This window comes from Amaranthus tricolor, chromosome 4, assembly GCF_026212465.1.
Source record: "Amaranthus tricolor cultivar Red isolate AtriRed21 chromosome 4, ASM2621246v1, whole genome shotgun sequence".
In the NCBI taxonomy this organism is placed as follows: domain Eukaryota; kingdom Viridiplantae; phylum Streptophyta; class Magnoliopsida; order Caryophyllales; family Amaranthaceae; genus Amaranthus; species Amaranthus tricolor.
The window spans coordinates 25,836,695-25,859,562 of NC_080050.1; the positions used below are offsets into that span (position 1 = coordinate 25,836,695).

A 22,868-nucleotide genomic window follows, 5' to 3' on the forward strand; every position below is an offset into this window, starting at 1 on the left:
TAAGTTTTCACTTTTAAGATAATAATTATTCAGTTCGTTTTCATATGTTCTTCTAAGTAGAATTTATGAATTTTAGTGTCAAATTTTGACTGTGATTTCTCATCGATTTAAATGAAAAAATATATTCATGTGAGATCTTGATAGATTCATTTGAATATATATTTCCTAAATATTAACTTTTTAGAATTTTTAAAAACTCACAATTAAAATAGAGGGAGTAATAGACGACTTTAGTGTGATCTCCTTTAGAGGTTTAGTTGATTCACTATTTGTCTTGTTTGTTTGGCTCTTGCTAGAATGAATATATATCATGAAAATCATTAGTTACTCATTAATGTAGATACTAGATAGTATTTAAAGTCCAAGGATGTGTGGATGAAAAACAAAGAAATTGATAAAGTTTCATTTTCACATAAAGATATAAAATAAATTAAGTGCAATGAAAAAAAAAAATTACAACAAACTCATCATCATCATCATACCCAGTGTATCCCACTCATAGAAAACTATGGTCAAGGTCTGGGGAGGGAAGAAAGACAGCAGCTCATACCCATAGAGGAGAGTGCGGTCAAAGAGTCCCTCGGCTCGAGAAAGGTCTTCAAAGAGAGAGAAACCTGCAACTTGCAAATAGAATAAATAGAATACGTACAAATATAACCAAAAATAAAGATAAAAGTAAAGGAGGTAAAGCGCGATAATTAAAGGCAAGAATAATAACAAACGATGGGTAAAATGGACGGGTTTAGTAATTTAAGACGTGGATAAGGCGCCGCCAACTGCCCCTATCCCTGGTCAGGGCCTTGGAGAGGTGAAGTTCATGCATTTCACTTTTAATATGTTCCTCCCACGTTCTCCTAGGTCTCTCTCGACTTTTCTAGCCCTCCACTATGATGCATTCGATCCTTCTTACTGGGGCGTCATGTGTCTTTCTTTGCACATGCCAAAACCATCTCAACCTGTTCTCCCGCATCTTTGCGGAGATAGGTGCAACCTCTAACTTCTCCCTGAACTCCTGGTTTCTTATCCTATCCATCATAGTATTACCACACATCTCACCTCAGCATATACATTTCTGTTACTCCCATACTCTGTTCGAAAACCTTCTTTACGGGCCAACATTTTGTCCCATACAATAACGTCAGCCTAATTGCAACGCGGTAAAGTTTATCTTTTAATCTCCTTGAGAACTTTTTATCACAAAGCACCTCGGTTGCTGCTCGCCACTTAAACCAACCCGCTTGTATACGATTGTTAACGTCTCCATCAATCTCCCCATTACTTTGAATCATCGATCCCAAATATTTGAACCCGGACGTACATGCAACAACTTCTCCCCCTATGGTCACCTCTTGCTCCCCTATCGATTATGTCCCATTGAAATTGCATCGCAAGAATTCTATCTTCGTACAGTTTATGTACAAACCCTTACCCTCCAAGGCTTCCCTCCACTCTTCCAATTTACTATTAGCCACCTTCTTTGTTTCTGCGACCAAAACTATATCATCGGCGAAAAGCATACACCATGGTGCGGTCTCCCATATGGATTTGGAGATTTCCTCCATAATGACCGTAAAAATGAAAGGACTTAGTGCTGATCCCTGATGTAGTCCCACTTTAATTGGGAAAGACTCTGTCATACCCACTGGTGTATGTACGTTTCGACACTCTGTCATACATGTCCTGTATTACCTCAATGTACCTTCGTGAAATACCTCTAACTTTGAGGCTATCCCAAACGATGCTTCGTGGTATGCTATTGTACGCTTTCTCTAGGTTAATAAACACCAGATGCAAATACCTTTTTCGCTCCCTATACTTTTCCATTAGTCTCCTCAAAAGATGAACTGCCTCGGTGGTAGATCTTCCCGGTAACCGAATTGGTTCTCTCTAATTACCGTCTCTCGTCTAATTTTTTTCTCAATCACTCTTTCTCACAGTTTCATAGTGTGGCTTAAAAGTTTGATCCCTCTATAGCTCACGCATACTTGTGCATCACCCTTGTTTTTGAACAGTGGGATAAGTATGCTAACCTTCCATTTTTCTGGCATCTTACTAGACCTCAAGATGACATGAAAGGGTTAGTAAGCCAATGAATTTCCTACTCTCCTAAACTCCTCCACACCTCAATCGAAATGTTATCAAGTCCAACTGTCTTTCATCTCCTTATTTTTTTGAGAGCTTCTCCTATATTCGCCGTGGTAATATCAATAATCGACCCATAATCCTGTGTTCTTTGGATATCTGAAGTTTGTCGAATTTCCTCCTTTGGGCCCCTAGTCTCATTGAGCAATTGGGAAAAATATTGATGCCATCTCATTTTGATGTCCTTTTGTCTAAGGAGTACTCGTCCACCTTCATCCTTAATGAACTTCATCATCTCTAAATCCTTTTTCTGCCTAGATCTTGCTTTGGCCAACTTAAAAATATATTTCTCCCCCTTTTTGGTATCAAGCTTTTGATAAAAGGCTTCAAATACGCTATCTTTTGCCTACGCTACTGCTTTCTTTGCTGCCCGTTTTGCTTCTTTACACCTCTTCTTCTTATGTGTCCTATCCTCCTCCTCCGTGCAAGCCATGAGCTCCTTGAATCTCTTGTTTTTGTCCTTTATCTTTTTTTGCACTTCTTCGTTCCACCACCACGACTCTTTGTACACCTTTGCTTTCCTTGTCGATACCCTGATGTCTCCATTGCCACCTTTCGAATGGTTTTTGCTATGGTCCCCGCATTAGATTTGCATCATCTGATATACTTGGGTAGCCCGACGTCTTGATCTTGCTTGACAAGGTTGTGACCATATCCCCTTTTAGTTTACCCCACATGATCGTTTGCCTGACCTTTATCTTCTTCTCGGCAATCTTTCTCCTCATACGAAACACTAATACTAATAACTTATGTTGGGTGGGCATCTTTGTACCCAGCACGACCTTACAGTCCAGACACGAGCTCCAATCATCCTTACGTACTAAACAGTACTCAATTTGGGTTGCATGCCCACCACTCTTATATGTAATCAAGTGCTCATCCTTCTTTTAAAGATCGAGTTTGCTATAACCAACTCCTTTGCTAACGCAAACTCAAGCAAGATCTCTCCACTCTCGTTCCTTACACCATAACCAAAACCGCCATGAACTGAATTATAGTTAACTGTCTCCTTACCTATGTGTCCATTGAAGTCTCTACCTATAAAAACTTTTTCATCGGCAGGGATTGTATCTATAGGCCCATATACACTAATGATCGATATGACCTATTCTCCCACTATTATTCTAACTAGCTAGCATAATCCTATCATTGCACCTCCTAACTTCTACCACTTGCTTTAATATATCATTAGCTACAAGAATACCGACTCCACTTCGCTTTCCATCCAAACCTGCATACCATAGCTTATAGCCCTTTAAAACGCTTGCTTTTTGTCCTTTCCACCAAGTTTCCTGAACGCAAGCCACATGAATCTTGTATTTAGAAAGTTCAGTCGCCAACTTCAACGACTTGGCTTGTAGCGTGCCTATGTTCCAAGTCCTCACTCTTAGTTCAACATCCTACTTACGTTGCCCCCCTCCTCCTTGGACCTAACCTTAGGTTACCATTAGTCTGCCTTAACTCTATACTCGACTACCCGTGGACCGAACCAGATGTTAAAGGACGGTGACGCCGTTAACTCAAACACAAACAAGCCAAGACCCCACAAAGGTTAGAACAGAGACACACACACTAAAAAGATAACTAACAACAAAAATAACTAAGTACTTAATTGAAAACAATAATGCAACAACAAGTCGATTTAAAAAAGACCCGCGATAAAAGAATGTCACAACCCTCTCAAAGGCTTATACTATAAACTCAAGGCTAGCCAAACAAAAAATAAAGTCTGACAAAAAAAAAAAAAGTGAGTTTTTACATTTGTTGTACTTTACCTTTTCAAATTGGTTAAAAAGTTGAAATCAAAGAACTTATCATTAAATCCACAAGTTATAAATTGTTATTAAAACTAAGTCCATTACGATTTCATCCACATGAATTATTGCATAAATACTTTTACCGAAAAATACCCCATACACAAATTAAATAACGAAAATATAAACTTATTAGTTTTATGCTATTGGACCAAGACAAAGTTTCTCACAATCGTAGTGTTTGATTTATGTGTTGGTGGAAATTTGAAATAGATAAGATTATTTATCAAAAAAAAACACATAATAAGACATAGATGAACTTATTACCATTTATAAGAGTCTCCATTCCAGAGCTCAGGTTCAGTTCAGTTCGTAGTTAGTAATTGCGAACAAAGAGAGACTGGTCAAAAAAAGTCAAAAGTTCTATTCCCACTTACTACTGCGAACAGAAGAGACTTGGTCAAACAAGGTCAACCATCTGTTCGCGGATACTGCGAACAAACCTTTTGATTTTTTCTGGATCACAACATTTATTCGCAGTTAGTAAGTGCGAACAATCCTACCCTCAGATTTGAAAATTAGACATTTATAAATGAAAATAAATTTATATGTACGTTTTTTTTTAATAAATAATTTTATCTATATACCAGTTAAGGTCAAAGCAGGCTCACAAACTTTAGACAATCAAAATCGGCCAAGCTAGAACCTGACTGAGTAACCGCCTTAAACCCTAAACCCACGAAAAGTTAACGAAAGAAATTGAACAGACAATTTCAATTTTATTCTTTCTTGATTCCCAAGCTTTCAACGCCATCTTTCCAATCATCGTTCTCTTTAACATTCTATCTCATTAATTTTTTCAAATAGAATTTCTACCTAATTTTTTTGGTAGTGCAGTTCATTGACATTCACCTTCAAATGATGAGAAAATTCAAGCTAATTGGGATTGCTTCAAACTCATTAACCCGCATTTTTCATGTCATTAATCAATTATTATTTGTTTTTTTTAAATTTTTCTGGGGTTTTGAATTTTGATGCTCATTTCATTGCAATTTGGTAATATGTGCAGTCACATGGGTTTCTTAGCAATTCTGCTGAAGAATGGCAAGCATTATTAATCCACAGAACAAGTGAATCATCTTTCCTCCACTATTATTTTTCTTATTATTCTATAATTTTATTTACTTGTTTGGATTATTATGATAACTTGATGGTATTTTCTTAGGATTTTGCAGTTATAGATATATTGACAGAATAAATTGGAATCTATTTAATGGAGCAGTATATACCTTTCCATTGACAAAGCGCCATTTTCATGCTACAGGTTCAGAATCTAATTTATATGTTGATGAAATGTTGTGTCATTGCAGCTTTTTTTGGTTTTGTATCTAGTCTAAGAAATGATCCTTTGGATTGCATTTAGGGTCGTTGCAAGCAAGTGAAAGGAGTTATTATGATATTTTGGGTGTTTCAAACGATGCTAGCCGCGATGAGATTAGAAAGGCTTTCCATGGGGTGAGTAATAGTGTTGGTTTTGTGATCGACATTAGCAATTAGTTCTATCGTTCTTTAAGAATTGCTCATTACTTCGTAAAATGCACGGTTTTGAATATCTTAACTATAAACTTATACCCCTCTACAAAGATAATTACTTAAAGGATAAGTTCAGTTCAAGAGTTTCTTTTAAAACCTGTACAAGTTTGGAAAGTGTTATGTGCATTTGAAGTTGAGATGAAAAGGGGTATGCATGTTAACATAACACTAACATAGCTACTTATGCTTAAATATACATTTTTCCTTTTAATGATTGCCATATAACATGGCTGCTTCGATTACTCAGCTTGATATATCATTCATACTATGCTTGATTAGATTTCCATTGTTAATAAGTACAATTAATTTAGGCCATCGTATCTTGATTTAAGATTAGTATCGATATTAAGCTAGGGTTTTTGGATACTTTTATGAAAACTTCATTTGCTTAGATGTAATCTATAATGAAGTAGAGACTATTGTTTGAATTCTGTATCTTCTGTCTTTGTGATTTTTCTTTTGTAAGAACTTTTCTTGATTCTCCCATTTGATCACAGGATTTGTTTTTATTAGGCTTTATTAATCCATGCTTACTGCTAGATTTTTGAGGTTGGCTCTTAAGCTTTTGGTTGCTTGTTAGTACTCTTAAAACATAATCTAAGTTTATATCCAGACTTCCGCTGCTTGATTCTTTCTGTGCACGTTGCAAATGTAATAGGTCAATGTATTTTTCATCAACTGTCAATTGAAACCCTTGAAAGCATTAAAATTTTTGCTTGCCTGTTATTTCTATTTCTTCTATATTTATATTCCTTAATTTTTTTGATTGTTCTGATTTCTTTTTATGAAATGTGCAGTTGGCCAAGAAGTATCATCCAGACACAAATAAGAATAATCCTTCTGCCAAGAGGAAATTTCAAGAGATAACAGATGCTTATGAGGTCCCTATGTGTCTCATTCTTTATTTATATGTTAGGTATCTAATGAAGTTCTCTAAATTATGGTTCCTTTTTTGTTTTCTCTGTTGGTCTCATGGTTGTAGATTTTGAGAGACTCCAAGAAAAGAGCACAATATGACATGGTCAGTAGCGCATGCAATTATTTTATAACATCATTTTTCATTTGGTCTATAATCCATATCAATTTTTATTTCATGATTGCGAATTAAAAAGCTATTGCAGCTATTTGTAAGGTATTGACCATTGTAACAGATGCATTCCATGACTAAATCTTGTCTTTTCTTTTCTCTTAAGAGCCTAAAAGTAGGATCGGACTATGCAAGGGATGATTCCGGAGGCTGGAGTTCGGAGAATGCACAATATGATTTTTCTGATGCTGAGAAATTTCGAACTGCTTATAGAACCCACTTTTCAGATTCATTCCATAAAATATTTTCTGAGGTATTGGCAACGTTGCTTCTTAAATCTGTTTTAGCTATAAAAATGATATATATTGAGTTCGCCGGGATTCTTGGGTTGGGTCACATTTAGAGCTTTTGGAACCTGGGCTGTGTTGTAAACTGAAAGTTAATATTTAAGAATGAAGATGATGAAGGTATTATTTGAGTTACACTGTCATATCCGCAACTGAAGATAAATTCTAAGATTTAAGAGGCTTGATTCTTTCACGCAAAAGCTAAATGTAAAATGAACAAAAGTACCAATTAACAATTCTATACCATTATTACTTTCCTCTCTCCCCCATGCTCTATTTGAGTTAAAGCTAAGATTCTGTTTGTCTAACTAACTTCTCAGCCTTCTTCAAGCCAATCTTATATGAAACTCCCTTGCAATTTCTCTTGTATCCTATATATTTAATTCCTAACAGTATGTTCATAAGGTCTTCCTCTAGGACCTCTACTCATATCTTATTCAGCAAGTGTAGAGTATTTGTTGAGTAATGGTTTTGTTTCTCTTCAACAGATATTTGAAGATGAAGTGGAAAACTTTGCTCCTGATATTCAGGTCTGAATGTCTAGAAAATCATCTTTCGCGATGGACAACTACATCACTGAACATATTACAATCATTACAGGTTGAGCTCTTGCTTTCATTTTCTGAAGCAGTTAGAGGTTGCACGAAGGAGGTTTCTTTTGAGTCAAACGTCCCCTGTGATTCATGCCGTGAGTTGAAAAAATTCTATTGTTTTTTTTTTTTTGACAATTTATGTACATTTTCTTTGCTGCATTCAAAGATGTAGATGGATAAGTTCCCCTTGGCTGTTTTAGATCTTTTCTGAATTATAAGGTCAATAGTTGAGTCTTAGTGTTTAGGGCAGCAAGCTTTGTAAGGAAGAAATTTGTGTCATTGTGTTTTCCAAATGTATCTTCTTTTGGTGAGATTTGAGGAGGATCATAGACAGGCGTAGCAGGTATTGGAGCTTCCTTTGCATTGCATTGCATTGGGGGAGAGTGATGAGGGCGAAGCATAACCTGTGTCATACCGTTATCTTTCGATTTTGTAGCTCTTTTTATCTTTTGTAAACTTTGGTTGTATATGCTTTGTTTTGAGGCCTTGTGTCCTCCCTTGTATATTTGTATTTCCGCTGCGTAGTTTATAACTCTGTATGGTTGAGGAGTTAAGTCATTTTAAAACGCAAGCGTCGACAATGGAACCACGATCCATGCTTGGCATGTTGATTTGAGAAGCCGGCGACGAATCATTCCGCCGTGGTGTGAGATTTCAAAGGCAATGATGCCTTAGATTAGTTTAATGTTTTATTGTGCTAATTGCTCTACCATATGTTCGATTTTTAGAAGAGATGTTGCCGAAATTTCAACTCACCTTTTTTTAAGTTAATATTTAACGTTTATCCAAATTCTTTTCCTTTTCTTTTACTATTATGGTAGAGTTTAGCACTTGGTTTGACAGTGATCGGTGGAAAGCATAGCTTGTGCCTTTTTTCGTAAAGAACTTGTAACTTTTTAAAAGCTGCTTTGACTTAGGTGTGAGGATACCACTACTGTTATTACTATGGGATAGATTTCCTTCGCCAATGACCTGTTAAACGCTTTACTTTCTATAAAGAATTCTTTTTTCCATACTGGAATTATTTTGTCATGGTGTTGCTTGTGACCCAGATGGGTGCGGCTATCCTTTTGATGCAAAGGCTAGAATTTGTCCAACTTGTGGAGGGATTGGGAGGGTAAGTTCAATAGTATCTAGTTATACCTTTCTCATTATTTTTACGTTGATTCATTTCCATGATATGTTTTGACTTAGTGCTTCCAGTTTGTGCTGCTTCTAATTATGAACATAATGAACAGGTAACTATTCCTCCATTTTCGTCCACCTGTAGCACTTGTAAGGGGTCAGGAAGAGTTATTACCGTAAGTAGTTGAATATTTATGTCCCGAATCATAACATTTAGATGTTTTTGTACTTAGCTATTTTGTTTAGTGATTTATTCATCTATTGGCAGGAGAAATGTGGGAGCTGCAAAGGATTTGGGGTGGTTGAAGGTGTCAAGAAAGTTATAGTAACAATACCGGCAGGTTAGTAGGTTGAATTTTGACATGCTTGTAAATTATTTTTCCTTGTTAGCCTTTATTAACAAAATGTAGGATTTCCATACCAGTATTGTATACAAGTTCTGGTTTTTGGTCCTTCTTTTCAGAATATTTAATTTCTGCATTAAGCACTTAAGTATTTATCTTCTTGAATAAAAACACATATTGATTACTATGTTAGAACATGGTGCTTTTTAGGATAAGCTAAAGAAACACAATGGCATGATCAGAATTTGTGATTACTAAATTTGTAGTTAATTCTTGGTTAAATCTGATCTTCTTATGAAAAAACTCAATAGAATGATGATATTGTTGAAGCCCCTATAAATAAATTAAGGCCCTTCTCGCTTGAATCGTGAAAGAGGGAGTCAAATGTTGCTCGTGGAGGTGACAAAGTTTTAAGCTTGTTGTCAGCTGCCTATGATTACCTTCCTCCTTTACCAGGGTTTGGGATTGCCTTTGAGTGACAAAAGAACAACACATGCACAGTTAAGGAAACAAATGATCTGGGCATGTGTGTTTGTTCCTTGTTTTGGATATAAGGATTTTGAGTTACACATGGAATTGTTTTTCATTTTGTAATGCTTAAGAGTCTACATCATTTAAGCCAAAAAGCCCCTACTAAGTAAATTTTGAAAAATGGTTGATTTCTTCTTTTTTTTAGGGGGGATAGTAGGCTCTTCTAGGGCTTGAATTATTAGTACAAACATCAATATGGTATGGTGAAACCTGTTGCTTTGCCTTTTCTCTTTTCTTGTGTTTAGGTTTGATAATAAATTTAGCTGATTATTGTCTATTTTAATGTGAAAAAGAGACTGAAAGTTGCACAAGTTAAAAAAGTGGTAGGTTGAAATTTCGAGTGGCAAGATTCAGGCCGAAGAAGACTTGGATAACAAGAGTGAAAAAAGAGATAAAGAATTGGGTGCATATGACAATAGATAAGAATGAATGGACAAGAAAAATATATGTGGATGATCTTCAAAATGATATTTCTTAGTGGTAGATTAGTATTATATAAGATGTAATAAAGTATAATTTTAATTAGCGACGATCTCTCACGTTGATTTGTTTTGGTGTATATAGCCAACTCCATATTATTGGGAACAAGGCTGACATCGTCGCGTCGTTGTATTTGATCTGATTTTTTATGTTTTACGTTTCTAATCCTGAACTTTATTGGTTTTCATGCCTTGGTTTATTTATTCGATCAGGTGTGGATTCCGGTGACACTATTACTGTCCATGAAGCTGGTAATTCCGCTGGAGTAGGAGCGAATCCTGGAAATTTGTTCATAAGATTAAAGGTATGTTTTGTCTCTACAATCCAAGTTATTTTGTCAACGCATTTTCATTATCTTCGTTCTTCAAACTAAAAATGGTATTAAGCCTTTTTTTTGATAAAGAAAAATTTTATTAATGAAAGAAACTTCAGCAATTTATATCAGGGATGAGGAATCCCTATAAAGTTCAACTATCTAAATACATTAGTATGTTCCATTCTCCTCTACATAGCTCATTTAAAGAACAATGTTGAAAGAGGACATTGGCCTTAGCCCATAATGAGGCTAAAATTTTTGCTTGTCCCAAATAATTTTTTAAGGACAAAAACCGATCATTAAAATTTCATCTATTTCCTTCCAACCACATAGATCGTAGGAGTTCATAACATTACAACACATCCATAATTTGTTGAGGTCTCTATTGCCAGGAAACCATGAAAATTAGTAAATAAGAAATCCCTAATTCTCCTTGGAGCAACTCACTTTTACCCGCCAAACTTGAAACGCCTAGTCCAAAGACCTTTTGCGAAACTGCAATGCCTAAAAGATGATCACTATTTTCTCCATTTTCTAATGACATAAATTATTTTACCACAATTAATCTTCATTCTTCAGCTACCTAATTAAGAAAGCATCTTGGGAGTATTAGTTTGAGAATGCCAAAAATAAACATGTTGCCTAGGGCTTAGTAATACAAAGTGTTATTTGTAGTCCTTTTGTGCAGTCTGATTTATGCTTGCTTACTTGTTCAGTTATTCCTTTGCTTCTTTGTGGTTGATTGTATTTGCGGGTTTGAGGAAGGGGCTTTGGAGTGAAGAAGATTTGTACTGCGATGGGAAATGGAAATTATCTTTTTTCTTGCTTTTCATCGAATAATGCTCTGATTTCCCCTGGTAGTTGCTAAATTTTCATCTCTACCACTTCCTCATGTTCTGAGCTTGATCATTGAAGGATGCTCTGATATCCTCTCTGCCTCCTTGGTAGTTGATACATTGTCATGCCTATCACTTTCCCTGTGAGGTCTTGTTTTGAGTTTCTTGGTTGATGCTTGATATTTAGATGGCCATGTGTGCATGGTCTTCTTGCATTATCTTTTGAATCACTGTCATTTTAAGTCTAATAATAAGTTGATTTGTTTTTGCTGTCAAGTAATACCTTTGATGTGTCTATTAGTAAGCCTCCTTAATCTTATACTTGTTTAACAATAACTTTTTATTTTCTTGATACTTGTTTCCATCACCCTATCTCTGATCATGTATAGGTTGCTGATGACCCAATTTTTAGTAGAAATGGAGTAGATCTCTTTGTGGATGCTAACATCAGCTTTGTAGAGGTAGAAATCATTCTCTTTATATTTGCTCTCCCAAATTATGACCGTGAAACCCTTGGTTTGTCATCTGAATGTAAAATTGAAAAACGAAAATCATCTCTTCTACGATTCCAAGCATTTGCCTATTTTTGTGCCGCTGAGTTTGTAAATGTCAACTTGATGTGCTCATTGTTTACCAGGCCTATCAAACAAATCAAGGGTGGGGTTGGGTTCGTATTCAGATCATATGTAAATGAGTGGAAACTGGAAACCCTTGACCTGAACGTAACCCTTTTAGCTAATTGGGTCAAAAATAACAACCTGACCTTGTTTACCAGATTAGGTAAACCTGAAGAACCCACTTAACCCGTTTATGTATAGGAAAATTTATAAGACACTTAAAAAGGTCGTTTGGCCTATTTATTTCGGATCAACCCTACCCAATAATGATCAATTTGATTTACAAATTAAACAAATTACTAATCAGAGTACATATTTTAGCAAATTACATATAATTAGCTAATATTTTCAAATTTAAACTAGCAAATCATAAATCACATTAGCAAATGTTCATGGTTTAAATTCTCAACTAACAAATCAATATTTGAAAACTAATTTTTACTCGACATTCACATTGCATATGAACACTTGAGCATTCCAAATTTTTGAGAGGGTCGAGAGAAACCCTAAAAATGAAAATGATAAGTAGCACTCGAATATTTTTGGCTTATAGGGTTTTATTTTGAAAAAATTGTCAAAAATAATTCAACCTTTCACTCATCTGCAGTGAATAATCTCACCTTTGGATTATTATCAAATAATCCAACCTTTGCTATGTATTTACTCCCAGCATACTTGGTGTAGGGCTAGAGGGGTGGGGTTGTGGTGGTTCAGGGGGCAGGGTTGTGGTGGTTCAAATCACTAGGTATGCTGGAATTAATACATATCAAAGGCTGGATTGTTAGATAATAATCTAAAGGTGGGATTATTTGAAGTGGATGAATGAGGTTAAATTATTTTCGACAATTTTTCCTTTTATTTTTGAGTTATCAACATGGACCATACCTTAATTTCTTGGGCTTGATTCGGACTTCAAGTTTATGACTCAGTGTCACATGATCCGGTAGGTTTACCCGCAAATCACGATTCGATTTGCTCAAACCGAATTGGGGTTTGTTTGCCGGTTGGAATGCCGATGGGAGCGAATCGATTCCTTAAATGAGAAAAGAGGACAACAAAAAAGAAATTGTCTCTAGGCTTTGCTCTTCAAGAAGATATTATAAAAAAAAAAATGAGAAAGAGGACAGTAGGAAGAAGAAATCCAAATATAAAAGGATAAAAATCTTACATGATGAATCTGATTAGAAGGTTGAAGACTTAGACGATTTGAAGATTAAAATTCCACCATTAGGACCTCTTTAAGCTTGAGTCACTTATGTGAGGAGTTAGCAGGAAAAAGAAATAGAAGGCGTCTTTTAAGATTTAATATAAATTTCTAGCAAAGCTAGAAGCCAAGAAGGAATGGAAAGGGTATACTATTTCTAAAAAGATGTGAAAAGTTGAAGAAAAAGAGTCATATGACTCTTAGTGTACCGTGCATAGTTATCCTAAACAATTCTCAATAGTAGAAATTCCTTAAAAAAGGGGAAAGTAGTTGAAATATTTTTTTTTGAATTGTAGTTGAAAGATTAATATTGTATACTAATCATATACAATGACTAAATGGTATTTTCAATTTTTTGTTTATCTTGTGACTCTATTTTATCCTTGAATGTTTGATATTTAAAATAAAATATTATGAAAAAAATCTAACAAATAAAATACACGAATCATCAACCTAAAAATTAAACCAAACAACCTAAGCGAACAAAGAATGTATATGTCGACTAGCGAATCGCGAACCCGAATCCGTACAACGAATCAAACCGAATTGCGAATCATGTGACATTGTTATGACTTCTGTATAAATATTTTTGAGACAAACGAAAAAATATTAATCGAGTTATGTTCAGGGTGATCGTTGAATTTAGTTGTTTAATCAAAGGGGTTGTACATGTTTTTTTTTTTACGTTGTAAACTTTTGACCCCAATCTGACCTATTCAATAAAAATAGGATGTTGACCCATTTACTTAACTGGGTTAAAAGTTAATCTTGACATGCTGATTTTGGGTTGAGCTCAGATCATCTTAATAGGTAGAAAAATTATGATAGACTTAGTGGTTAGTGTTGTATAATATCCTTTTTCATATCCTTCATATCAACAAACCCATTTTCTGTGAGGTGATAAAGTAGGGAAACAATCAAAGGCTGAACGATTATATTTTTTTATTATTTTTTCATATCCCTGTTTCGTATACCCACTCATCCATCGAAGCATTTACATTTCCGCTACTCTCGTCTTTCTACTATGATCCTTTTTGAAAGCCCAACATTCTCCATATAGTAGTGTTGGTCTGATGGACCTTCGATAAAATTGCCCCTTTAAGTTAAAGGGCACACCTCGATCACATAATATTCTCCATTATTGCCTCTCACACTTAATTTTATGGGTCACGTCTTGTTAGATGTTCCCACTACTCTTAAATTTGGACCAAAAATATTTTAAGCATTCACTTGGAGCGATTCTTTCTCTTCTAGATTTATTGTGCATCTCATTATCTTGTTTGTGCAAAAGTTACACTCCATGTACTTTATCTTGCTCTGATTTATTTTGAAACATCGTAACTCCATTTCTTGACATTGTTCTAACTTACAACTTGCACTCTTCTTAGTCTCATTTACCAAAACAATGTCATCAATAAACAACATGCGTCAAAGCATGTCTTCTTGTATCGATCGAGTTATCTCATCAAGGATCGCCGCAAAAAGAAAGAGTTTAGGGTCTGAGCCTTGTGAAGGCCAATTGTGATTGAAAAGTCCTGTGTTTCCCCTCCATATGTCCTAACATTTGTCTTTATTTCTCGATACAATGTAATTCTTGGGAATACTATTCTTTTTAATTGCCCAACTTGTCTTATGCTTTTTCCAAGTCAATAAAGGCCATGTGTAGGTCTTTTTTTTTTTAGCCCGATAGTACTCCATCGTTTATCATGTGAAGAAGTAAGATTGAATAACGAAAATAGATGAAGGAAGTCATTGTGAAAAAGTAATCTTAGGACTTGCAATGAATAAAGAGGACGGCGCTTGGGAACATAGAGAAAATAGTGCAGTCAATCATTAGGAGGAAATAATATTTATGCATTGAATTGAGTATTAGTTGGAGAGTCATGCTTGCATTCTCCAAAAGCAAATTTCTTGGCTTTGGAATTGGAACCCATGACCTTCTATTTCAAATACAAAACTTACCAACTTCTCAAGCTAAAGATAGTGACTACAACTACTACAATTAGTATTTAAGACCCCTTGTCTTGAGGTGGGCCTGGCAATTGGGCATTTGGAATTGGCCAAAACCTCCCTTGAAAAAAAATAATGGCATTTGTTATTTGGTTAAAGATTTTTAGGACATTTTCCAAAGCAAATCATTTTCTCTTCATAATACTTCTTTCGGCTTTAAATCTGTAATATATTCTATATGAGGTTTGTCCTTTAACCAAAAGTGGGTTAGTGTAAGGAGTAACGTAAACTACTCCTTTTTTTCCTTTTTGCACTATCATAAAGAATAATTTTATTAATGCCAAGGCAGGAGCCTCTTAGTAGTCTTAATCTTAGTGGAAAGTGTATATGCGATTATCTTTGCCACTCAAATTGCTTATTCTATTACAAGTTTACATGTGATTCACTGCTTCCGTCCAACTATCATGATAGTGTATTATACAAGCTGTAAATATATTTCACATGGTTAAGTTTGAACTGTTTTGAACTTGCAGAATTATACTTAACATGTAGATGAGCTTCAATGTAAAATCTGTTTAGACGTTCATTGGATAGCACTTCAACTTATCGGTCAATGTAACTATACAAGGGGTTAAGTTATTGATTGTTTGATGAACCTTGCAGGCTATTCTTGGAGGCAAGGTTGATGTACCAACTTTGACAGGAAAGATTTCGTTGGATGTACGAGATTCTCTATTCTGTTTAGACTTTTAAAACTTAGTTATGGTGGTCTGTTTCACCTATATTGTCTTTTCACCTGTCATGTTCTTTCTTTCGGTTTATTATAATTTTTGATGTGCTGCTTCTTTGAATCTTTATGTGCCATCTATTCAACAATATATATTCAGTATTGTTACTGCCTACTTCAATTACCATTGAAAGCCCTGGTCTGTCCTGCTTATTAATATGCATGATGAAAGATGGATATCTGTTTTTCAATCATCTTATAAGCATTAAGAGAGTTGATATTGGCGCTCATCATTGACCTGTACTCCTGGTCTCTGTTAGCTTAACCTTGTGATCCTTACTTGCTAGAATTATGTTCTCTATAAGAATAGAGAATGAAATGCGAAACTGAACCATGAAAAACGAAAAATTTTAGAAGGCACACAATATGTACATTAAAACATTTAAACTGTAAAAAGAAAATTAAAAACATTATGGTACTTTGCAAGATAAATATGGTCCAACACATGTTTAAACGAGTGAAATTCAAAATCAGTTAGAATTGCTGCATTTGTCCTAGTGACTTGCACGTGAGGTCTTTCCATTCTTGTTGTAGGTTGAGTTGGAACTTGGAAGTGTTGTCTTTCACAAACTTTGAAATAAGACTTGAACCTGATTAAGATATTGAAGTGGTGGCTAGTTGTCCTTGTTAAAGAAAAGGTGAGAGGAGTAAGAAAATGGAGAGAACAAGTCAATCAAGAGCTTGGATTTTTTTTTTGCTTGACTTAGGACCTTTTTTTTCCTAATTTTGTCTTGGTTACTTACCTTCTGATTGGATCACACTGGCTAGGGTTTGGATAAAATTTTTTACTTAGTCCTTGAATCACAATAGGTTCTGCTCATAGAATATCTTTGTTTCTTTGGTTCCCAAGCTCTAGGTTTCGGGCTGATTTTGCATATTGTGTCTCTTGATTGTCATTTATGATATATGTTAATAGACTATTCCCTTTATTGGCTTATGTGCTCCCTCAAATAGAAAGGATGAAAATTGATAACAAAGAGCAAATATCTACCTCTAATTTTCTCTGATTAGTGCTTATTGTTTTTTTAATGTTGTCTTTTGCTTCTTTGTGATAGTTGTTAACAAAAAATGCTAATATTATCTTTGTAGCTATCATCATGTTTAATTGAACAATATATGTTTCTTTTAGATTCCCAAAGGAGTCCAGCCGGGACATGTTCAGGTGCTACGAGGGAAGGGTGAGTATTTTGCTTACCATCTCATAGCAGTTTTTTATTAGACCTGTTCTGTTTCCTGGATATTAACAGAGAAACTTTTTGAGTAGTTACATTCTCGGGGGATACTTGTGACAGGATTACCAAGGCATGGATATCTAGTCAACCGTGGTGATCAACATGTTCGATTCTGCATATATTTTCCCAAGTAAGCATTTGTATTCATGTCATTGGAGTGATCAATTCGTCACCCCTTCTATATATTTGGTTGATATGATAGTGGAAGTCCTCCTTACGTGCATATCTAATCAATATTCTTTTCATAAATTGGTTATTCATTGAATGGCACTCTTTATATATCTATGCTCTCTTTTCCATATGCATTCTTCACTATTATAATCATATTATTCTTCATGTGCACTTCTACTAAATCCTTATTAGTTCGTTCATCCATAATTACACCAACTCGGGAAAAACGCAAAATTTTACATTCCTTCCTTTCTACTCCTTTCTCTTGTAGGCATAAAAAGCTTTTTTTTTTCATTTTCAAGATGTCCACCAACATTAAACATCTAATCGTCAAGCTATTAATGTTCCAAGAGCGCAGTCTTAACTTAGTACTTTTGGTTATCCTTAACTACCTATGTCCAAACTCTAAAACCTGTACATACTTTCTAATTTGAGACTACACTCGGGCAACATCGCACATTGAATTTGGGTGGTGACCTAGTAACCTTTGCATACTTTCCTCTACATCCAAGCTTAGAAAGCGTAACACGTCGCTGAGTAGGTGACGCTCCCATTAGAATTGATTTTTGCTTCATGATCATGAGATATGACTAGGTTTTACTGAGCTAATATCACCCTCATGTTTTATCCGGGCTTGGAACAATAATGACTAACGAGCACTCACAGGCGCAGTTTCAACTTACACCTCAATATATTATTCATCATCATTTATAAGATGAGAGCTAGACGATCTAATCTATGAGTGGCTTTGTAAGACATTTTGGTTGCTTAAAATTTTAATAAGTGCCAATGGATTTAATTAGTTCACCAATTCTAATCTGTGTTTTTGCCATTGGCGTTGGATTCTAATTGCTTACATTTTTTGAGTTTTCTTTTAGGAAGGTGAATGAACGTCAAAGAGAAATACTAGAGGAGTTTGAGGAGGAGGAAATTGCTCGTGAAGAAGAGTCTTCTAAATCTACTTGGTGAGCAACTGAGCCATACACAAACATTGATACTCCATGTATCACATCAAAGCTTGAGCCGTTAATCATTGATGCTTTTATGGTATTTTGGTTTCTCATAAATTCGTATATGCAACCATAGTAAATACCAAATGTTACTCCTAATAATGGAAATATTGTTAGCTTTACTGGTTGAACTTTTCATGAAGCCCTTGCATATTTAATATTAATATTAGAACTGGATAACAGGCTTCATCAGCAGCTATCTACTGGTTGAACTTTCAGGTGGGAGCTAATCCTTGATAGGCCCAATTTTATGCTCGAATTCTCTGTCATCCTTCTGATTCTACTCTTCATGAAGAAAATCTTGGTTTGAGATCGAGGCTTTGCTGGACAATCTTTGCTGACTGTCGGCTCATTCTGTTTGCTATTTCAGCTGAACGGAGGTATTTCCGTGTCTCTGCTGATTCTGCAATTAATTGAAAGAAAGTTCATCCTGATGCATACAGCGATGCATAAAGAATTTGTAATTTTGTATAGAAACTTTGATTTTCTAAAATTAAACCCCCACAATAAGAAAGCAAAATGATATACCACTGAAATACACTCTCAGTCTCGGCCCTAGCTTTGCTCGGTGTCTGTAAACCAATTTTTCAAGTCATACTGAATGATTTCTGTTGTACCGCACATTGTCACATGATTCAATAATCTCATTGAGAATGTGATTCAAAATAAGCAAATTATTGATCAGTTTTTAGTTATTTAAGGGCCATTTGAGCGAAACGCAAATCCAAAAAGCAAATTTACTAGCGAATTATATTACACCGGTACAATGAAATGTAGTGTGAAAGCAACTGATTTTTGGTGTATCTACTATTCATCAGAGAAGAACATGAGTAATAAGAATGCCTTTCAAATACTGTTATTTTCTCTTGTTTGTGAAGTTCTAATTTTGCTTGATATTCTTGTCAATGTCACAGGCTTTTCCCCGAAATCAGGTAAATATATTATGGCGCCTCTCTTTGTTGCCAAACCGTTTAGCAGTTAGCTTTTCCTGGGTGTTACTAAGAATGCCCGACTTGAATTTGATGTTTACACTTTACAATGTAAATTAAGATTGATTAATAAATAGTGTAATTTTTTTTATGTAGCAAGTAATTTGTTACAAAGGAACTAAACAAAATATAAATTATGTTTTGATGATATTAACATTTGGAGAATGATATATACAGTCCTTTAGGGCTATATATAAGAAAGAATCTAGTAAATTTTAAATAAGAAAGAAATTAGTAAATTTTAAATGTAATTCAATATAATATTTGTCTTGGAAATATATAAGATACTCTAATATATGTTTATTATTTTAAATTTATTCTTTCTTCGAAACTTACAATAATAACTTGATCCTTAATATTTTGTTAATAATTTATTTTAGAGTAATATACGAACAAATATAAACAAATCAATAAATTTATCATGCTTTTATCTGTCTTTTCCACTAATTAGCTTTTAGCTACAAGTTAAATTTATATTAAATGCTATTATATAACTAACCAACAAAATGACTTTTGTCAAATTAGTTTATGAAATTAGCTAGTCAAATTAACTTTTAGTCAATTAGGAGCTATCAATTATTTACGAAATACTATCATAAACTTATTTTGAAATTAGTTGTTTTGTTGAGACATAAATCTAACTGTGAATTATACTCCTATTGAATATATTAAGAATTTTTTAAAAGTTTTTTGATATTATAATAATCAATTTTAAAGACTCTTAATTAAAAACATGGATCCACAATCCTTTAACAACTAAACTTAAGTCCTCTACTTGTCCTTAAATTAAGCTTCATTTTTATTTTAATTTGTCATATTACATTTGTCTAATAATCTGCTTTCACTAACCACACATTTCTCTCAATAACCAGAAAACTAAACATGACAACAGAAAACTAACACTAGCAATAATACTCCCAAATCCACAACCCTTTCTCTCAAATCCAGATTTTTATACGCCGCCAGATCCATCATCACCACTTTAGCTTTCCACCCTGATGGTACCGTCAACCGCCGTCTCTTAAACCTCGCCGACATCCACTCACCACCTTCTACCACCCCTATTAATGGTGTCACCACCTCCGATCACACCATTGATCCTTCTCGCAACCTTTGGTTTCGCCTATTCAATCCCATTAACTCTTCTTCTCTTCCACTTCCTCTCATCATCTACTTCCATGGCGGAGGCTTCGTCTCCTTTACTCCGGCTACAACACCTTTTGATACACTCTGTCGGAAAATCGCTGCAGATCTTAACGCCATTGTTATTTCAGTTAATTACCGGCACTCTCCGGAAAACCGATGGCCGCGCAGTATGACGATGGTATTGATGTCTTGAAATTTGTTGATGACGGTGATTTCTCGGTGAAATTCGATCTTCGTCGGTGTTTTATTGCTGGAGATAGTGCCGGCGGGAATATCGCACACCATGTAACAGTCAAGGCGGCGTCGAGTTCAAAGCGATTGGGATAATCGGCTTAATCGCGGTTCAACCATTTTTTGGCGGGGAGGAGGGACGGATTCGGAGCTTCGTTTGAAAGACGGACCCGGATTGACGTTAGGTAAGACTGATTTTTATTGGAAAGCTTTTTTGCCGAGCGGATCGGATCGGGATCACCCTGGGTCCAGTGTGTTCGGGTCGAGATCTGAGGATATTTCGGGTCTGGGTCTGTTTCTGTTTCCACCGACACTTGTGGTAATTGGTGGGTCTGATTTGTTGCAAGATTGGCAAAAGAGATACTGCCATGGGTTAAGAAGATCCGGGAAGGTAGTGGAATCGGTAGAATATCCAAATGCAGGTCATGGGTAGCGATGTCAATGGGTCGGACTCGGCTCGGATTATACATTCTCCGACTTTGTTCCTGATTTTAGTCGAACTTTTTTTTTTTCAGTCCACCTCCACTCGGAGTCGAATTATGCATACTCCAAGTTTGCCCCAACTCGGACTCTCGGACCTCCAACGGAGTCGGATTATTATCAACTTTATCGTTGTGAATTGTGATATTGTACTAATGATTTAAAGCATACGAAGTTAACAAAATATATTTTTCAAATACAATTTAACAAAAAAATATGTACTTTGAATTAAAGTTTAACATGAGAAATATTCCTAATACTACAATTTAACAAAATTTTCTCGCATTTTGATTTGGCGTATTTTATTTCTCTTGATCTGATTTGTCGTATTTTAATTGATTGATCTAAATAAAAATACCAAGTAGTTTTTCAAAATCAAAAAATTACAATTAGTATGAGAGAGAGCTTGAATTAGTCATGTCTAGAGTTTTAAAGGAAGCAAAATGTTGGGTTAAAAGTCAAATTTAAAGTCGGATTTCCTTCAGGGTCGGAGTCGGGTCGGAATGTCGGATTTTTAATAAGGTCCAACTCCGATCCATCTCTAACTCGAATTCGGATCGTGAAGTCGGAGTTGGAGTCGTATAACCTTTTTTTCGGACTCGAATCGAGTCGGACTAGGGTCGGATTCGGACTGAATTGCCATCCCTAGTCATGGGTTTTATTCTTCATAGTTGCCTCAATACCATATGTTAATTGACAAGCTTAAAGAGTTGATAGCTTAACTCAATCTGAAATAACTAAAAAATAAAAAATAGATCAAAGAACATAATTAGCATGATTGATAGCTTACTTTTATTTTAGTGCAGCAATTTACTTGTTAAAGATTCATATAAAGTCCAAGTCAGTTCATTTAATAGTTGTAATTAGACTCATAAGATATGTAATACGTTATGGCATTTAATTTCTGAGCATGACTACAACTTCATGAATTGTTGGTTTCACAAGTAGTGATTGGGTAGGGTTGATATATGAAGAGTGCTTCAAACTATACTTTTACATTAATAAATATATGGGCATTTTCCTAGTCTTCTTAGAAGCTACAAGAGAAGCATAAGAAGTTTACTACAGCTTGTGAAGATGTAAATTGAGCAATATTGATGAAATTACTATTATCATCCATTGTGGACCATCGTATTAGTTTTGGTTTAAAGTTAGCTTTTGTATCCATATTAATTTTAAAATTGGGTCAAAATCAAATTCGGTTTTTACAAAGACGATTAAATATCAGACTGAGTTTGTTTTGCACATTTTTAATTTTGGTAGTGTTCATTAAGTATCATTATAAAACAAAATTAAACATATCAAAGTTAAGTATCGTTAAAAAAGTAATCACATATGTTTTCATGTTCATCAAAGCATCAATGTCCAATCAAAAGAGATAACACTTGACCACTATAACATTGAAAAATTAATCTAAGTATCCAAAAAATCAATACCTTTATACTTTAGTATGCTTTTACTAATTAAATACATATATAATATAAGCTTAGTTTCAAAAAATGCATGAAAAGGGTAGAATTATTATGTGTATGCGAAAGGTTAAAGGTTTTATCTTTAATAGTTACTCTTATTTAATGGTGAAACTTGACTAAAATTTTTGGAGGGGCCGAGATTTACAGCGTACAACAAGTTGTTTCAACTATCTTTTTATACCTAAATATATAATTAAAAAAATTCTAAGAAGTTAAACTATTTTTCCAAACATCCCAATCAATTGTTCTTAAATGTCACATAAAAGTGAATTATTCTAAATTAAACAAATTAAGGCTTTAGATAAATACTACCTCATCATTTCCTAGCTATTTACTTATAAATTTTTTTTTATTTTGACATTATTCATTATTTAAGCATGTTTTATATATTGCGGATAATAAGTAAGAAAAAATATAATCAAATGAAATCTTGTTTGAATCATCTAATAGTATATTTTCACATTATTATTTTTTATTAATTTTCATTGTAC

The 22,868-nt window shown here is 34.6% G+C and overlaps 1 protein-coding gene, 1 long non-coding RNA gene and 1 pseudogene across 9 annotated transcripts; 2 read left to right on the forward strand and 1 right to left on the reverse strand.

The window, feature by feature from the left end:
* Positions 1–4,575: 4,575 nt before the first annotated feature.
* On the forward strand, positions 4,576–19,182 carry LOC130810352 (chaperone protein dnaJ 1, mitochondrial). Of its 7 annotated transcripts, none has more exons than XR_009041033.1 (20): positions 4,576–4,874; positions 4,966–5,026; positions 5,122–5,220; positions 5,320–5,411; positions 6,287–6,370; positions 6,472–6,510; positions 6,683–6,829; positions 7,352–7,393; positions 7,464–7,551; positions 8,509–8,573; positions 8,695–8,757; positions 8,850–8,922; positions 10,149–10,240; positions 11,478–11,549; positions 15,523–15,579; positions 16,776–16,824; positions 16,939–17,008; positions 17,928–18,014; positions 18,243–18,439; positions 18,974–19,182. XR_009041033.1 is itself a non-coding variant. In XM_057676374.1 (19 exons), exons 1-19 carry the CDS (start codon positions 4,815–4,817, stop codon positions 18,268–18,270), a joined length of 1,368 nt encoding a protein of 455 aa, XP_057532357.1. In that variant the 5' UTR covers positions 4,576–4,814; the 3' UTR covers positions 18,271–18,725. The 7 variants fall into 7 exon arrangements, 3 of the variants coding, with proteins under 3 accessions (XP_057532357.1, XP_057532359.1, XP_057532358.1); XR_009041032.1 differs by having other exon boundaries at positions 18,279–18,439; XR_009041034.1 differs by lacking the exon at positions 18,974–19,182 and having other exon boundaries at positions 16,911–17,008; positions 18,243–18,725.
* LOC130810353 (uncharacterized) lies at positions 11,557–13,003 on the reverse strand. 2 transcript variants are annotated; one of them, XR_009041037.1, is made up of 3 exons: positions 12,874–13,003; positions 12,591–12,738; positions 11,557–11,727 (listed from the first exon to the last, which is right to left on the reverse strand). It is a non-coding gene; the product is annotated as an uncharacterized LOC130810353 (long non-coding RNA). The 2 variants fall into 2 exon arrangements; XR_009041036.1 differs by having other exon boundaries at positions 12,591–12,789; positions 12,874–12,947.
* Positions 18,826–21,180, forward strand: LOC130810893 (probable carboxylesterase 18; annotated as a pseudogene).
* The last annotated feature ends 1,688 nt before the right edge of the window (positions 21,181–22,868 follow it).

Bases quoted from the DNA above. Each gene is read 5' to 3' on its own strand.
- LOC130810352 (XM_057676374.1), top strand. From the start codon at position 4,815: ATGATGAGAAAATTCAAGCTAATTGGGATTGCTTCAAACTCATTAACC. The intron at 6,830-7,351 runs GTATTGGCAACG...TCTCTTCAACAG, and splicing joins TCCATAAAATATTTTCTGAG to ATATTTGAAGATGAAGTGGA. The intron at 16,825-16,938 runs GTGAGTATTTTG...TACTTGTGACAG, and splicing joins TCAGGTGCTACGAGGGAAGG to GATTACCAAGGCATGGATAT.